This window comes from Macrosteles quadrilineatus, unplaced genomic scaffold (genome assembly GCF_028750875.1).
Source record: "Macrosteles quadrilineatus isolate MER2022 unplaced genomic scaffold, UCM_ALF_1.0 Scaffold_28__1_contigs__length_1566739, whole genome shotgun sequence".
In the NCBI taxonomy this organism is placed as follows: Eukaryota; Metazoa; Arthropoda; class Insecta; order Hemiptera; family Cicadellidae; genus Macrosteles; species Macrosteles quadrilineatus.
The window spans coordinates 779,614-796,815 of record NW_026542621.1 but is presented as its reverse complement, the minus strand read 5'-3'; the positions used below and the strand labels follow the sequence as shown (position 1 = coordinate 796,815).

The following is a 17,202-nucleotide window of genomic DNA, read 5'->3' as shown; positions in this document are numbered from 1 at the left end:
GAATAACAATAGTTTTAGCTTATTTTATATTTTACTTGGATACTATGATGAAATTATATCCGCATTTAATCAATAACATAGGTAATACGAACATTTTTATTCGTGATTGAAGACGAGCACTGAAGCTTCATGAGAATACAGCGCAACACCCTTGGCCAAAGAAGAAAAAACCATCCATTACTCTATGTCAACTATGCCAGAACAGAAACAGAAACATCTAGAGTAAACAAAACAAACTGTCTGCTAACAGCTTAGTGCTTCTGCTTGGCTTGCTAAGCTTGCTTGTTGAACCATTTTCCTCTCAAGGATCAAACCCAAACCTTTACTTCAGTTTTTAAGGTTTGTCTTGGTCTTGTTTATTTGTTTGTTTAGTCTGTCTGTCTGTACAATAAGTACGTACAGCGGCTGCTTACCTACTTTTGGTCTGCTAATGCTTTATTTTGTCTAGTGCTAGTGCTGCAGGTAACTTATGTCCTAAACAACATGGATCATTCTCTCTAACTTCAGTCAAGCTGAGTTGCTGAATTGAAATCTTTAGTTGGGTTTTTAAAGCAGGTAACAATAATAGTTTTAGGTAGACTATTTAATATCAAGTAGGCTCTTACTGTTATGGTACGTAGAATATAACAAGCTTGTTTGTTTTTAAGTCTACCAATGGGTTAGTCAAAAGAAAGTAGGTCTACTTTTGTAACATAGTAACAACATGTTAACAGTTTTAGTTAACAACACTTATACTAGAACTCCAACCTAAGTGTAGTCTAGGTGATACAAAACTATATGATTAGGACCACAATACTAGGCCTACATAATTTGTAAAGGTACCTAAGTTATGTCTTGAGAAAAGAAACTCTACGATCTAGGCTTAGACCTACCTGTGAACTTGTACAGGTAATTTACTGCAGCATGGCTCTGATCGGAGACATCACCATCCCTGTCCGGGTGCGCGTGCCTTCGATCGGAGACATTTGTCATGGACATTGTAATGCGATAAACCTATATTTCGTCTAGCTATTAAGGAGGAAACGCATATTGTGAATGAGCGTGTATGTTGAGGTAACTTAGTGGGTTTTAATTTCGTGTTGGTTGAGGTTACCGCCAATATTCATATTTTCTACAGGGCTTTATTTTCGTGTTTGTTGTAGTTGTTCATCTTCACGTCTGTCATAGCATGTTAGACATTTAATGATATGGATTGAAATAACAATACTGAATGTACTGTAGCATTGTGGAGGGAACCTAATTTAAATATTTTTCTTTATTCCTTATTTGCGGTATGTTTTGATGGTGTATCCGGGTGCTTCACCCCTGGTTTTTCCCTCCATTTGGCAATACTGAGGGCCAGCTAGTAGTTTTATTTAGTGCTGCTATCTATTAAGTTAAGTTTTTGTAAAACTATGTCCACAACGACTGGGACGCAGTATAAAAATGCCTCTCCTCATGGATGAAACTGAGCTCAAAAATTTTGGCGCACTCGTCCACGCAGTGCATTAGCTGTCCGCGCTCCTGGCAGCGGACGGCCATCGCGCAGCCGAACGTGTTACAGTAAAGAATGAATGTATAGAGTCCCATTTTAGTCTAGGCTTTATACAAGCTGTGAGTCTAGTGACACCAAGCTTGTATAGGGTTGTACTTCCTAGGCCTACCACATCTAGTTTAGTTACTTATAGCAATCCATTCCCTCCCATACTCCCCGTACTCCCATTGCCTCATAAGCCGGATACATCTGTCCTTCTATCCCTAGCGTGTTAGACTATGATCATAGTCCGATTTAGACTTGTACAAATAGTTTCAGTCCCCCTGCAGCATTGCAACATACCAACTTCCCAGATCCATATACATGTAGGAAAAAGGGGGGTTTGTCCCCTAACAGAGAGGGGTAAGATAAATGGTACAAAAGTGGTGTAGGCCTATTTGTATTGAGGAAAATATAATTAATCCATCATAAATGAAAAAAATAATATTTTTAGGGGGCATTTCTCCCCATGCAGGCTAAGTAAAAAAAAGGGGTTGTATGGGGAGGCGATGGTTCCATTGAATTCCTTGTCACAAAAATAGGGAGCTTACGAGGTTTGGACTTTACCCCAAAATTAGGGGAAATACAGGAATTAGGGAAAAACCCCTACCAAAAATTCCCACTCCCCAGAGCCACTTACCGACTGTGAATAAATGTGATTTTTTCACAGTGTAACTTATAAATCCCAGTCTAAAATATTTAAAGGCAGCTAACTTAAGGCATATGTCACTGACATAAGAATGGTTATTACAACTCTGTGGTAAAAAATTCTAGCCTACCTCATAATGTAACTTGACTTAAATTTGCCAAAATTCTTCTTGCAAATTGTATTCTAATGTACTCTAATGTAAAATGTGCATTGCCGTGAATGAATAAATAAAATTGACAGAACACGAAGCTCAGGGGTGGATGACCAAATCATGTTATGTCTGTGTTTAGACATTTATATCTATTTTTCAGCATATGTTAGTCTTTTAAGGTATAAAAATGGCAATCTTTCCATAGAAATTTTTACCTGCTTTAAATTGGGCTAAGCTATCCCTGACGGGCTTTTAATAACTGATCATGGCTTAAATATCAGCCTCTCTTAACCAATAGTAAAGATTTACTCTTTATTATTCAAAACTTTAGTACTCAAACAAAATTTAGAATCATACAAAATAAACCAATTTGAACATGTCTATCCAACCCGGTTTAAAATGACTTTCAATACCCAAGACACCGCCTCTGTTTATTTGAAAATCCTTTTTTTATATGAGTTTAAAACTTTACAATAATCTACCTGCCAGAATAAAGAGAATTCAAGAAATCTCAAAATTTAAAAACGCTTAACGCTTATCTTTTTTCTGTTTTTTCCTATTTTGTATTACTCCATAACTGATTATTTAAATGACAATGATCCATAAAGATAATTTATATTATGTCTGAACCTATTTTTAATATTACTTATTCATTTCTAAGAATATTGACAATGTCACACCTGTTTCCCCAGCTGTGCTGGAACATTGGAAATGTACATTTATTGTGACAATAAAGTTATATTCTATTTCATTATATATCCATCGTCTACTTATTTACCGTATACTTTAGGCCTAAACTACTCATCAAAATATGTCAGAATCCTAATTCAATATTAATTTTTTTTAGGGGATGGCTAATCAATGGACCTATCACATAGATGACTCCGTTAGTGCAGATCCTAGCAAATCCAGCATGCTTCCATGGATGAGTAGCTCTATGTCATGGACTATGGAAAACCCTCCTCAACTTGTCAGGTATAACCACTTAATAAGCTTAAATGTTGTGATGTGCAACAAATCTAAAAACCGAGTTTTAATTAAATACCAAAATCACAAATTTTGAATGTACACAGTAGAATCCTGCTATTCCGAACTAACTGAGACCAATAGCTGTGTAGATAAGTAGGAATCAGGGGCGGCTCCAGGAATATTTTTTTGGGTAGGCCAAACACAGGGACAAGTCCGGGGGGTCTGGGGGGTATGGAATACCCCCCAGGAAAAGGGGGGGTCCGGGGAAAATTTGTGAAAATTAGACCTGTAAAATCGAGTTTTTAGGCCATTTAGAGACATAATTAAGAGATTTTTTAGTTGTATAAAAAATGTTAATTGTAAAAAATCACATTTTAAGGTCCACTATCAAAAGGTACTTAGAAAAAATTAGTAAATTTGTATATTTCATTATTGCTTTGGGATTGGGAATTATTGAGATATGTTTGTTAATAAGTTATTGCGGAGCCCTTTTGACGGATCTGCACCAAACTTCACACAAACCATCCTTGAATAATGCTTAATAATGCCTGAAAGTTTCATTACCATCCGTCGAGCGGTTTCGGAGTCCATAAAGGACAAACATACATTGGATTTTATATATTTTATTAGTATCTACGTTTTTTAAATGGTTTGAAAATTGCATTTAATATTTAGTTTATCGTTATGAATGGATGCCAATTTTGTTAGTTTAAAAAATATTTAGAGAAATACACTATGATAGCTGAAAAACGGTGGTTTTTACAGAAAACATTTATTGCATATAACAGTCACATATCTTACTAGCATTAATAATATTTTAATCAAAATTAATTATACAACATAATAATAACACTCAGTTCAGAATTCAGCTCGCCTGATAAGTAAATAATTTGTGTGATCATTATTCAAACGAACTGTTTATTTCATTACAAACTGCAATCTTCTGCCTTTCTGAGAAGCAAATTCATCAATTACAGGATCAGGGTTGTTTAGAAGTTCTAAACTTGCTTCCTTTTCAATAGATAACACTCCCAAACTGTGTAGTCTCCTCCCCGTCATTGTAGCCCTTAAGTTTGATGGCGGGCAGCGGCTGCGTGTCTCTGTAGTCAGTGTGTTGTTTTGTGTGAGTGCGAGAGCGGGAGCAGTCTGGCGTCAGACTCAGACACCATCAACAGCGAGTACAGTACGCAGTACGACGAACGAGCGTCGAGCAGTCGCCATTGGCCAGTCAGGAGCATAAACATAAACTAACGCAGTTTAAAATTTTTACTAAATCACTCGTAGCTAGTATAACTCACTTGACAATTGCAAGTACCTATCTTTCCTTATTAAATATAATTTCTTTATTTAGGCCTAATTATAATTTTATAATATTAACCCAAATTTTGGGTAGGCCCTCTGGAGCCGCCCCTGGTAGGAATTCAGAATAGAAGATTTATAAAATGTAAGATTTATCAAAGTTCTGATGGCAAAATTATGACCATCGAGGTTGTCTTTGGTGTAGTTGCGCTCGCAAAAGGTGTTGGGACTTTGTAGCCGCAACTCGATCTAGATGATGATGATGTTGCAGCGTATGTGTTAGAGGATAAAGTCGCCTCAGTTAAGGAGACGATGACAATGTTGTTGCAAAATGTTAGTGTTTTAAAAGCTACTCTTAGTTGGCAAAGACACAACTAATTTTTGCGGTTATATTACTATCTTCCCTAATGTTTGTGGTATCATCGCCAGATCCCCCTTCCCCACCGCTAGCTTTGTGGACGTTCGCAACATCATAACCTTTCCTAGGAAATTTCAGGCAATATTCCTAACATCGCCAAAGCTCGTGGCAACATTGATAGCATTGCTGACATTTGCAAAGTCAACGCTAGAATCTTTAATGTTCTCGGAGTCATTGCTAACATCGCCAACAGCCCATCAATTACACTAACTTGAGCGGTATATCGAGCTTCGGCAAAGTTTGTTGCAATAGCCTTTGATCTTTACAAAGAAATTATCTTTATCTTACTGAATAAAAAAGTTTGGCCATCAGATTGGTTAAGAGTTTAAATAAGATTTAAATGCACGAATGTTTAAAAGATTGTGATGTTTTGCAATTGGTCTGATTGTAAAAACCTGATTTAGGCCTACTTGATTTAGGTAACAAATTTTCAGCTCCCTGACAAACTGATCTGTTTTAGGTTTGGCGAACCACGCCTCCCCGAAATGTCTTTCCTCCATCAGAAATCTCAGGAAATCCCAAGGCCAAGGACATTCTGCGTTAAAAGAAAATATAATTTTGATTTTTGTCCGTAAGTTATACATAGTTTTTATTTTATTAGGATGGGGAGCGAGTTGGCATAGTGGTTAGAGCGCAGGACTTCAGTCCCTGAGGTCCTGGGTTCGATCCCCGCCAAGTCACCAATGGATTTTATCTAAGTGATAATGCCGTAACCCCTAGGTCTAGCCTGAAGAAATGTGAAAAACAATTCAGGCCTAGCATCCTAGGACAACAAAAAATGTTATTAGGAAAGTACATTTTTAGCTCTCTACTTCAAACACTAAGACCCTCACTACACAAGGTAGAATAGCGTCATAGCCAGCGACAGTAGCTGGCAACGTAGCCTATCAAACCTAGTAGCCAGAATGTTTCCAATCTTATAGCCAGTTGTGACCAGAGTGGCGACGGGGCTCAGTAGCCAACCGGTCGCCAAAGTGTAGCTACGTTGCTGGTAACGTTGCCAGGCTACCTCGAGTATTAAGGCTCTAACTTTAGTTGGACTAAATCTAAAAAGCTTCTTTGGAAAAAAGTAAGAAAAAGTCTAATCTTAGTAACATGAGCATACACAAACCTTTTGATGAACACCCAAACTATTCCAAAATTTAGAGTATTCTTGATGTAGGAATAAAATTATAGTAGATGGAAACATGATAGATCAAGTTATTACATCAAGGCAATGTAAAATGTACTGAAACCTACTATTTTCATTATCAAGAGCAGGGCCTATTTGACATAGTATATTCTTATTTACCTTATAGAATTTATTTACATACAGGGTGTTTGTGAACTCTCTCGAAAAAATTCACATGATTGTTCCTTGGGTTAATACAAGAATATTTTACATTATAAACATGGGTCGCCGGAGCCTCGTTTTCCGGCTGTCTGTCTGTATGTGTTTTTTTTGTAAATAACCTTATAACTCGAGTTTGAATTGAGGTATAAACTTTAAATTTGACACATTTGTAAATGTCAATGTAATACACAAGCAAGCGAAATTTCACTACGTTGACTTGAATTCTTTGACCTCGAATTACATGAAAACCACTAGAGCTAAAAAAAAAACACCACTATAACAAAATTTAGGAAATTTAATGCCAAATCAAATGACACCTAGATCTTAAGGATCGGACAACAAACAGCTGAGTTATTAACATTTTAAATAATTAATAATTTCTTTACTGGCTTTTAATTGTTAATGTTTATTTATCATCTGATCCTTTGTAAATTGTTACAACAAAGTAAAACATCTGGTTTGCCCTAACCACAACAGCTGAGTTATTAATAATTTTTTAAATGATTAACAATGATAATTTAGTAACAATTTAGAAAGGATCAGATGAGCATACGTGACCTTTGAAGACGTCTGCCCAAAAGTTCCAGTGTATTGCCACCCAGTCACTGGATGCTCATTTTCAGTAACTTACATTAATGATCTGATATCAGATAGCAGAAATAAACACAGTTTAGTATTTTTTTAAAGGTAGATAAAGAAGATAGTACTGTTTCAGGTTTAATTTACATAAAATTCAAGGACTTTCAATTGATTCTATCTTATGTCACCAATTGTAAACTTTACTTTCCTCTACATTAAACTCCTTACAAATACTATTTTTACTGATTATGTCTTATCTAAATACCGTAAAATATTAAGTCTGTAGTATCTTTACTGTGTTGTGCTTCCATTTTTCCCTTTTGAGAGCATTACGGTATTGATAAATTAAATACTTTGACTTAGGCCTGTAGCAACTACAATGTAATTGAGCAGATAAACTTTTAAAATAATTGAGCAGATAAACTTTTAAAAAGATATCAATTAAATTTTAAAATAACTGAAACACGCAGGGACCTAATCAATAGAAAACAGTACACGGAGATGCAGAGCAAAGACAATCATAAACTGAACAAATTTTATTTGTTTATACTTAAGGTCGGAAATAAATAGACACCTTTAATCGTGTTGATTTCTGCTGAAGCCACCTGTGCGACTCATTTCCAAGGTCTTCTGCTTCTGCACCATCTGAATCCAGACAAGAGGAAGTCGGCTGTATATGTTAATTTAGGTTATTGGATATTGCATTTAAAAATACTTTGTGATTATGTATAAAGTTTTATGTAGGCCTACCTAGATATAAATAAGATTAATAATTACTCTTGGTTTATGGTTTGCTATAAAATTCCTTTTTTTGTTTTAGTAATCCTGCAAAAATGCATATCACTGAAGAAAAAATGGCTGCTCAGTTGAAAAATATGCATATAAGCAATAATTATGTCGGTGAAAAGGTTAGTTTGTTTTTTAAGGTTTTTCATGTTTTTTTTAATGTTTGGTACAGTGCTAAAACCTGATTCTTAACTACACAAGCTTTCAGATTGTCATCAAGAATATAACACACAAAATAATGTTCATCAATATCCTACCTGTCCTCTGGTGACTCGTAAAGCTGGCACTTGACCGATCGCTACCAGCCTATTTCAAAAGAATTGTGTGCTGTCATGCGGGATCCGTCAACTGTCCTTGCGACACACCTAAAGGCGCGAAAGTATGTGAAACTTGAAAACCAATCCTGTTAGTCAGCGGAAATGTTTGTGTTCCAGTCTTTTACTTACTTCCACCCTCCCCCACCAACACTGCTTGTGCTAGGCCCACGTGCCAGCTTACGTTTCACCAGCTGTACACAGTTGTCACATCCGGTCACCATCAGACCAAAACCCTGTTTAGGTTTTTTTTGTGATTAGCCTATTTGTTAGAAATTACACATATGTTTGTAAAATCAATAGAAAATGTATTAATGGAAAAATGTGGTAACATCAATTAATGAATTCAGATGACATAAATAAATGTTAAATAAAGCCGTAGGATATACCTTTCGATTTCAACTTCTGAGAAGTGGCCGAATAAACCGAGGCTGGATATCAAAGGGATTCCAATGTATACAGAAAATTTTGAATATTTCAGTGTCACTGACAGCATTTTCAACCAAGGAAAGTTTAAGTTGGAATTAAAGAAAACATTCTTTTACCTTTTATTTATTTAAAATTCCTGTTAATCACATCCTAAATTTGTTTTCAGAGCTTTGCAGATGGATTAGAAAACAGTGATTGTGCTCTGCCCACTCTGGTGCTAAGTAAGGAAGTGCAAAGTCTGACTCAATCACTTCAGCAACCTCTGTTACCCGAATCTCTGTTTCCAAAGCGGTAAGGAAACTTAACCTCTTGGTAATGTTCTATTTCTCATACTTTGTCCGTCTTCAGTATTATGTATTAATTAGAGGATAACTGGTTTCGAAGGGCCGTAGGCCTATAACCCATCAGTACTGTATTCATTACTGGACACGGCAGTGGTCGGGTGCCTCGGCCTGGGAAAGGGTATCCTTTGTTGCCTCAATGGAATATTTTTCTCTTGAAACATGAAAATTTGTTAGGGGGCTCGATTTTTAAACCGAGCTTTTATTTTCACGATCTCCAAAAGCGTCTGGGAAGATTGTGTAATAAAAAAATCACAATTTTTGTCCGTAATCGCGGTAGGTGATGTCTCAGCAATCGTGGAAGATGAAGACTATTTCGCCACAAACCTAAAAGTCATTCACGATTCCTCCACGATCGCTGAAGATTCCCTTGATTTCACACTCCAACTACATGGAACACTCATGTTTTTGTTGTGAACAAAGACAATTTAGTAAATTTTCAATTTCTTGTTGTATTAACTATAAGTATTAACTATGTGGATTATTGATTTTGCCGCGGCGTCATTAAAAAAAGTCGTTATATAGTATAGAAAATATTCTTTAAAATCAATGCTTTTCAAAACAACCTGATTTTGACCTGGCCTGATTTTATCTTGAGGTGCCCGAAGGCAACAATTTTTTGACATGTAATAAAAATGTCTGGCCCGCAGACACCTAATATTATTATTTGAAGATAAAACAGAGTACTTGGATGCTCTTGCAATGAACATAGCAAGAGCTAGAGTAAATAGAGATTGAGCAAGAGCTAGTACAATAATGAAATATTAACTTATACTGATGAATTATACTGATAAATTGTTAGGTGCATATCCACAATATTCTAACCATTAATTAATCTAGAGGTTAAAATACCTTTAATCCGTCAATGTGATCAATGTCACCGATGAGCGGCAAACGGATTAAAGGTATCCAATTGGATTAAAAAATAATCCAATTGGATTAAAGGTGTACAATTGGTGACATAAGAGAGAATCAATTGAAAGTCCTTGAATTTTATGTAAATTAAACCTGAAACAGTACTATCTTCTTTATCTACCTTTAAAAAAATACTAAACTGTGTTTATTTCTGCTATCTGATATCAGATCATTAATGTAAGTTACTGAAAATGAGCATCCAGTGACTGGGTGGCAATACACTGGAACTTTTGGGCAGACGTCTTCAAAGGTCACGTATGCTCATCTGATCCTTTCTAAATTGTTACTAAATTATCATTGTTAATCATTTAAAAAATTATTAATAACTCAGCTGTTGTGGTTAGGGCAAACCAGCTGTTTTACTTTGTTGTTTTTTTAATCACATTGACGGATTAAAGGTATTTTAACCTCTAGATTAATTAATATTTGTGATCAGGAGGCAAAAAACAACAGAAATAACCATTAATCCATAGTCTCATTATAATACCGAGGTAGCTACTGACAACACAGGTTAAAGGAGGAAACCCATTAGTCCAAAGCTCTCCGATCCGATCTGCTCCTTTGGGTCTCCAACTGGGTCCGACGCCTTCCGCACTTTTTAAGGCAATAACCCATTGGTCCGACGGGCTGTGTCAGTAACCGACAAGAAATGAGATGTTTCATGTTTTTTTTTTTTGTTAATTTTGACTGCTGGAGTAGTCAAAGTCATTATTTGTCTATCCGATGGTTCTTTATTCACATTATCTTTTTCTATAATAGTTGGTCCAAGATTTAAGAACCAATCACCACTCGAATCTCTTGAACTTGCATCACTGAAAGTATTAGAATATTTTAAGGCTGCTTTTATCACCTACTGCATAAAGAAAGGGATACTCCCAAACTGCTTCCATCAAAAGTTTGTCTACACTCATGTTACACACGAAGCTAGACAGTGCACACAGAATCTAGGCCTGGTGCACGCAGACTGGATATAAATCGGATCCGATGTCCGACAACAATGCCCCAGAGAGCAATATCGCCGGAAGGTATCGGATCAGTACTGATCAGAGCGGAGAGCGTCAGACTAGTGGGTTACAGTCCATTTAAAGCCTTGCAAAGTAATTTTGATGGAAGTCGTCGGAGAGTGGTCGGATCAGATCAGATTAGAGAGTGTCGGACTAGTGGGTTTCCTGCTTAATATGTAGAGAAATTAAGGGTTACCTAATGAACATTTGAAGTTTACCTTGATTTGTGTAGGGATCCACCAACGAAAGCATTGGTCCTGTGGAAGCCACCTGTGGGCAACATCCCATCTCAAATCATGTCTAGCATTCGCAGTAGTGATGAAGACAATGAGGTGGACAACATAAATAACAACTCCTCAACACCTGATCTCAACACCATGATCACACCAGAGTGAGTATCTCATTAGTATAATGTGTCTTGAGGTAACTGATGTGGACAACATGAATAACAACTCCTTAACACCTGATCTCAACACGATGATCACACCAGAGTGAGTATCTCATTAGTATAATGTGTCTTGAGGTAACTGATGTGGACAACATGAATAACAACTCCTTAACACCTGATCTCAATACCATGATCACACCAGAGTGAGTATCTCATTAGTATAATGTGTCTTGAGGTAACTGATGTGGACAACATGAATAACAACTCCTTAACACCTGATCTCAATACCATGATCACACCAGAGTGAGTATCTCATTAGTATAATGTGTCTTGAGGTAACTGATCGGGCTAGGATGATGTGGACAACATGAATAACAACTCCTTAACACCTGATCTCAACACCATGAACACACCAGAGTGAGTATCTCATTAGTATAATGTGTCTTGAGGTAACTGATGTAGACAACATGAATAACAACTCCTTAACACCTGATCTCAACACTATGATCACACCAGAGTGAGTATCTCATTAGTATAATGTGTCTTGAGGTAACTGATGTGGACAACATGAATAACAACTCCTTAACACCTGATCTCAACACCATGAACACACCAGAGTGAGTATCTCATTAGTATAATGTGTCTTGAGGTAACTGATCGGGCTAGGATGATGTGGACTACATGAGTAACAACTCCTCAACACCATGATCACACCAGAGTGAGTATCTCATTAGTATAAAGTGTCTTGAGGTAACTGATGTGGACAGCATGAATAACAACTCCTTAACACCTGATCTCAACACCATGAACACACCAGAGTGAGTATCTCATTAGTATAATGTGTCTTGAGGTAACTGATGTGGACAACATGAATAACAACTCCTTAACACCTGATCTCAACACCATGATCACACCAGAGTGAGTATCTCATTAGTATAATGTGTCTTGAGGTAACTGATGTGGACAACATGAATAACAACTCCTTAACACCTGATCTCAACACCATGAACACACCAGAGTGAGTATCTCATTAGTATAATGTGTCTTGAGGTAACTGATGTGGACAACATGAATAACAACTCCTTAACACCTGATCTCAACACTATGATCACACCAGAGTGAGTATCTCATTAGTATAATGTGTCTTGAGGTAACTGATGTGGACAACATGAATAACAACTCCTTAACACCTGATCTCAATACCATGATCACACCAGAGTGAGTATCTCATTAGTATAATGTGTCTTGAGGTAACTGATCGGGCTAGGATGATGTGGACAACATGAATAACAACTCCTTAACACCTGATCTCAACACCATGAACACACCAGAGTGAGTATCTCATTAGTATAATGTGTCTTGAGGTAACTGATGTAGACAACATGAATAACAACTCCTTAACACCTGATCTCAACACTATGATCACACCAGAGTGAGTATCTCATTAGTATAATGTGTCTTGAGGTAACTGATGTGGACAACATGAATAACAACTCCTTAACACCTGATCTCAACACCATGAACACACCAGAGTGAGTATCTCATTAGTATAATGTGTCTTGAGGTAACTGATCGGGCTAGGATGATGTGGACTACATGAGTAACAACTCCTCAACACCATGATCACACCAGAGTGAGTATCTCATTAGTATAAAGTGTCTTGAGGTAACTGATGTGGACAGCATGAATAACAACTCCTTAACACCTGATCTCAACACCATGAACACACCAGAGTGAGTATCTCATTAGTATAATGTGTCTTGAGGTAACTGATGTGGACAACATGAATAACAACTCCTTAACACCTGATCTCAACACCATGATCACACCAGAGTGAGTATCTCATTAGTATAATGTGTCTTGAGGTAACTGATGTGGACAACATGAATAACAACTCCTTAACACCTGATCTCAACACCATGAACACACCAGAGTGAGTATCTCATTAGTATAATGTGTCTTGAGGTAACTGATGTGGACAACATGAATAACAACTCCTTAACACCTGATCTCAACACTATGATCACACCAGAGTGAGTATCTCATTAGTATAATGTGTCTTGAGGTAACTGATGTGGACAGCATGAATAACAACTCCTCAACACCTGATCTCAACACCATGATCACACCAGAGTGAGTATCTCATTAGTATAATGTGTCTTGAGGTAACTGATGTGGACAGCATGAATAACAACTCCTTAACACCTGATCTCAACACCATGAACACACCAGAGTGAGTATCTCATTAGTATAATGTGTCTTGAGGTAACTGATGTGGACAACATGAATAACAACTCCTCAACACCTGATCTCAACACCATGATCACACCAGAGTGAGTATCTCATTAGTATAATGTGTCTTGAGGTAACTGATGTGGACAACATGAATAACAACTCCTCAACACCTGATCTCAACACCATGATCACACCAGAGTAAGTATCTCATTAGTATAATGTTTCTTGAGGTAACTGATGTGGACAACATGAATAACAACTCCTTAACACCTGATCTCAACACCATGATCACACCAGAGTGAGTATCTCATTAGTATAATGTGTCTTGAGGTAACTGATGTGGACAACATGAATAACAACTCCTCAACACCTGATCTCAACACCATGATCACACCAGAGTAAGTATCTCATTAGTATAATGTTTCTTGAGGTAACTGATGTGGACAACATGAATAACAACTCCTCAACACCATGATCACACCAGAGTTAGTACTGTATCTCATTAGTCTAATGTGTAGGATTGAGTGAGGTAAACAGAGTTAGGTAACAGTTCATATACCATTTGTGGAAAGGTCATTACCAGGACACACTGTACACCTGATTGTTGCTCCCATACAAATCAAAATTATGTTTTTTACATGTATTATCAGGACAAGCAACTAAATTCCACAACTTAGATGAAGCAGCACTAAATTGGATTAGAAAGCTAGATGTCAGTACAGGTCTTGTTTCTTTTATTTATTTATCATAAATAAAATTAGATTTCAAAGAATTAACATAGATTACATTGCTATTAATGATCTAAATTACATGTGGTTGCTAACTTGTACCATACGCTCAATCAATATACAGTGATACTACAAGTCTAGAGTGTGAGACTTGTGGATCTGAGGCCCAAGTCACACAGAACGGACGTTGGGCGGAGACGTGGCACGGACGAGGCAAGGACATATGTCCCTTCCTCACCTCTCCATGTAAACAAATTGGCGGCCGCCCTCCCGCCACCGCCACGTCGCTTCGCCGTCCCTCGTGGCATATCGGAAGTGGCATGTCCGTAGCGCGCCCGTTGTTCGGACTGCAAATATTGTACTTGCCAACCTTGTTTTGTGTTTAGAGTAATTGTGAGTTGTTTCTTCTTCTTTTCACAATGTGAGACGACATTAAATTTAATATCAGATTTTGTGAGGAAGTTCAACAATACCCTTGTTTGTTAAACTTTTGTTAAAATGTTTGTTTCAACATTTCACAGTCGTTCTAATTAAGTGACAGAAATAACTCATTTCATTTGACATAAATAACTAATTCAATTGACATAAATAATTCAATTGACATAAATAACTAATTCAATTGACATAAATAACTAATTCAATTGACATAAATAACTAAAGAAATAAGCAAAAACCAAAGCGTCTAGTCTACATACAAGTTTTCTCACCACTGTACCGTCCCTTCTGTGTGCATTGTACACGCCACGTCTCCGCCTGACGTCCGTTCTGTGTGGATTGGGCCTGAGTTTAGGCTCAAATCTAGCTAATCTTGTCCTTGTACACACTTTATCGAAACTCAAAGGCCTTTCCATATTCACAATGGAAGTATGGTTTGAAGTACATTTTGGTTATGATAAGTTTATATTATTGAAGGAATTACTACGAAAAAATTCCTATCACGATTTATAAAAAAGCAAAATTTTACATGTCCCGATGGAATCATAGACTGTCCTCAGTTAAAATACTTAAACTTAACTGAGCCGTTCATATAACTGATGTAATCCCTGAATGCCTTTTTTCACTGATTGTGAGGTTAAAGGTACAGTTTACTTAACACTTAATCCACCATCTTGGTCAGTAAAAAAAATTCACAAATTAAAATGATGTATTATGATACATAATTTTTATGAAAAAAGTAGTCAGATTTAGTTTGTGTTTTTTATGGCTTTCTTTTTAAAAATAACTCCAATTTCTTTTCAAAAATAATGAACAGAACTTTTTTGATCATTTGTTTGTTTGTTTATAATCTTTTGTTCTGCCTATACTCCATATTGTTTGCCTTGTATTCATTTTCAGCTTAAAGTATGCACCACACTGTACGTCATTGTCTCAAAGATTTTATAATCGATGTCGTGCAGTACAAAGCGTCCATACACCTTGCATTTAAAATGGGAGTTTCAGCGACACTGGTTGTCCGAAAACATTGGTCGTGCAAATCACCCGTAACCATTTATTTTATCTTACACTTTTTTACATCTATTATAATTTTTACCATACCAAAATCAAAATCCAAATCATTAAGTCAAACTACCAATCTCTAAAAACAAAAACATAAAGTTACAGTAATAATTAAACTGTTCTTTAGCTCCTTCACAAGAGTTGTGAGGACAGTTGATACAATCCACACAAAAATAAGCACAATGTTTTCAGTAATGTTAGTAGCATGACTATCTCCCATAAGACCTGTACTGCAAGGTTAAACCTTGTAATTGCGTATGGTATGTATGTTATCATTTGTAAAAAAACTAATTGTATCTTTTGTTATGTTTTGTGCAGGTTTTCCAGTTCAAATACAGAAATGGAACTATAGATCGCCGGGCATATGACAACTAATAGTATTTTTGCTAAGTAAGAATTAGATTTTTTTACTTAAGTTATTTCATATCAAGTACCGGTAATGTCGCTTCTGGTAATGTTATATTAGTTGTAACATAAGCAAATGTTGGGCTCCTATCAAGGGAAAAATATAGGGTTTAAATTTAACCTATCGCAATTATATCTATACCAACCAGGTGCATAGCTGGGATTACATTTGTTTTTATAGTAAAAATGCCTATACAGGGTGAATTTTAAATGAGTTCCCCTCCTACTTTTTTCTACATTTCTTAAGATATCATCTCCGGACCACGCCAGATCATTGTTGAGTAGTAAGTACTTCATTTTGACTGGGTATACATTTTTGGCCGCCATCTTGGATCCGCCATATTGGATACAGTAGACTCTCGCTCATCCGGATCGGCCTTGTCCGGACTCCCGGTAGTCCGGATCGGCAATCGTGATTTTTTTTTAGTGGCTCAGTACAGTAGACTACCTCGAATAATGAAAAAACTCGGTATGAATTATTACCGGTGGAAGTGCATATGCCTGGGCTATCATTACTGTGGACCTGGAACAAAATTCGGCCGAAAAAATTATTACTGGTGGAAGTGCATATGCCCGGACTACAATTACTGTGGACCTGGAACAAAATTCAGCCGAAAAAATTATTACCGGTGGAAGTGCATATGCCCGGGCTATAATTACTGTGGACCTGGAACAAAATTCGGCCGAAAAAATTATTACCGGTGGAAGTGCATACGCCCGGACTACAATTACTGTGGACCTGGAACAAATTTCGGCCAAAATATTATTACCGGTGGAAGTGCATATGCCCGGGCTATAATTACTGTGGACCTGGAACAAAATTCGGCCGAAAAAATTATTACCGGTGGAAGTGCATATGCCCGAGCTATAATTACTGTGGACCTGGAACAAAATTCGACCGATGGTGGAAGTGCTATGCCCGGCTATCATTACTGTGGATCTGGAACAAAATTGAAAAAACGTCTATATACAGTACTGTGTATTTGCTCGCCTCTCAATAGTCTGGATTTTTCGTAATCCGGACCGGACGTCCGCCACATTAGTCCGGATGAGCGAGAGTCTACTGTACAAAGTTTTTTTTTTCAAATGTAAAGGTAGGGTTGTGACCCATTATTTCAAACTAGAATTTTACGCTGATTGCAATGCCGCAATTAGTTTTTAAAAATCTTGATCCGTTCTAAAGTTGTGAGGAATCTTTATAACTTTATTTTTAGCCCATTTTAACATTGTGCATTAACAAACTAAGCCC

At 36.8% G+C, this 17,202-nt stretch overlaps 1 protein-coding gene across 2 annotated transcripts; it reads left to right on the top strand.

The window, feature by feature from the left end:
- Positions 1–225: 225 nt before the first annotated feature.
- On the top strand, positions 226–16,985 carry LOC129005641 (uncharacterized). Of its 2 annotated transcripts, none has more exons than XM_054434601.1 (7): positions 226–339; positions 3,161–3,288; positions 5,460–5,570; positions 7,732–7,819; positions 8,607–8,731; positions 10,933–11,091; positions 15,867–16,985. In XM_054434601.1, exons 2-7 carry the CDS (start codon positions 3,164–3,166, stop codon positions 15,898–15,900), a joined length of 642 nt encoding a protein of 213 aa, XP_054290576.1. In that variant the 5' UTR covers positions 226–339; positions 3,161–3,163; the 3' UTR covers positions 15,901–16,985. The 2 variants fall into 2 exon arrangements, with proteins under 2 accessions (XP_054290576.1, XP_054290575.1); XM_054434600.1 differs by lacking the exon at positions 226–339 and adding an exon at positions 368–555.
- Positions 16,986–17,202: the final 217 nt, after the last annotated feature.

What these genes read in the sequence shown, in the direction of transcription:
- LOC129005641 (XM_054434601.1), top strand. Translation starts at nt 3,164, where the DNA reads ATGGCTAATCAATGGACCTATCACATAGATGACTCCGTTAGTGCAGAT. An exon ending in AACCCTCCTCAACTTGTCAG is followed by an intron (nt 3,289 to 5,459) that starts GTATAACCACTT and finishes GATCTGTTTTAG; the next exon opens with GTTTGGCGAACCACGCCTCC. An exon ending in ATAATTATGTCGGTGAAAAG is followed by an intron (nt 7,820 to 8,606) that starts GTTAGTTTGTTT and finishes ATTTGTTTTCAG; the next exon opens with AGCTTTGCAGATGGATTAGA.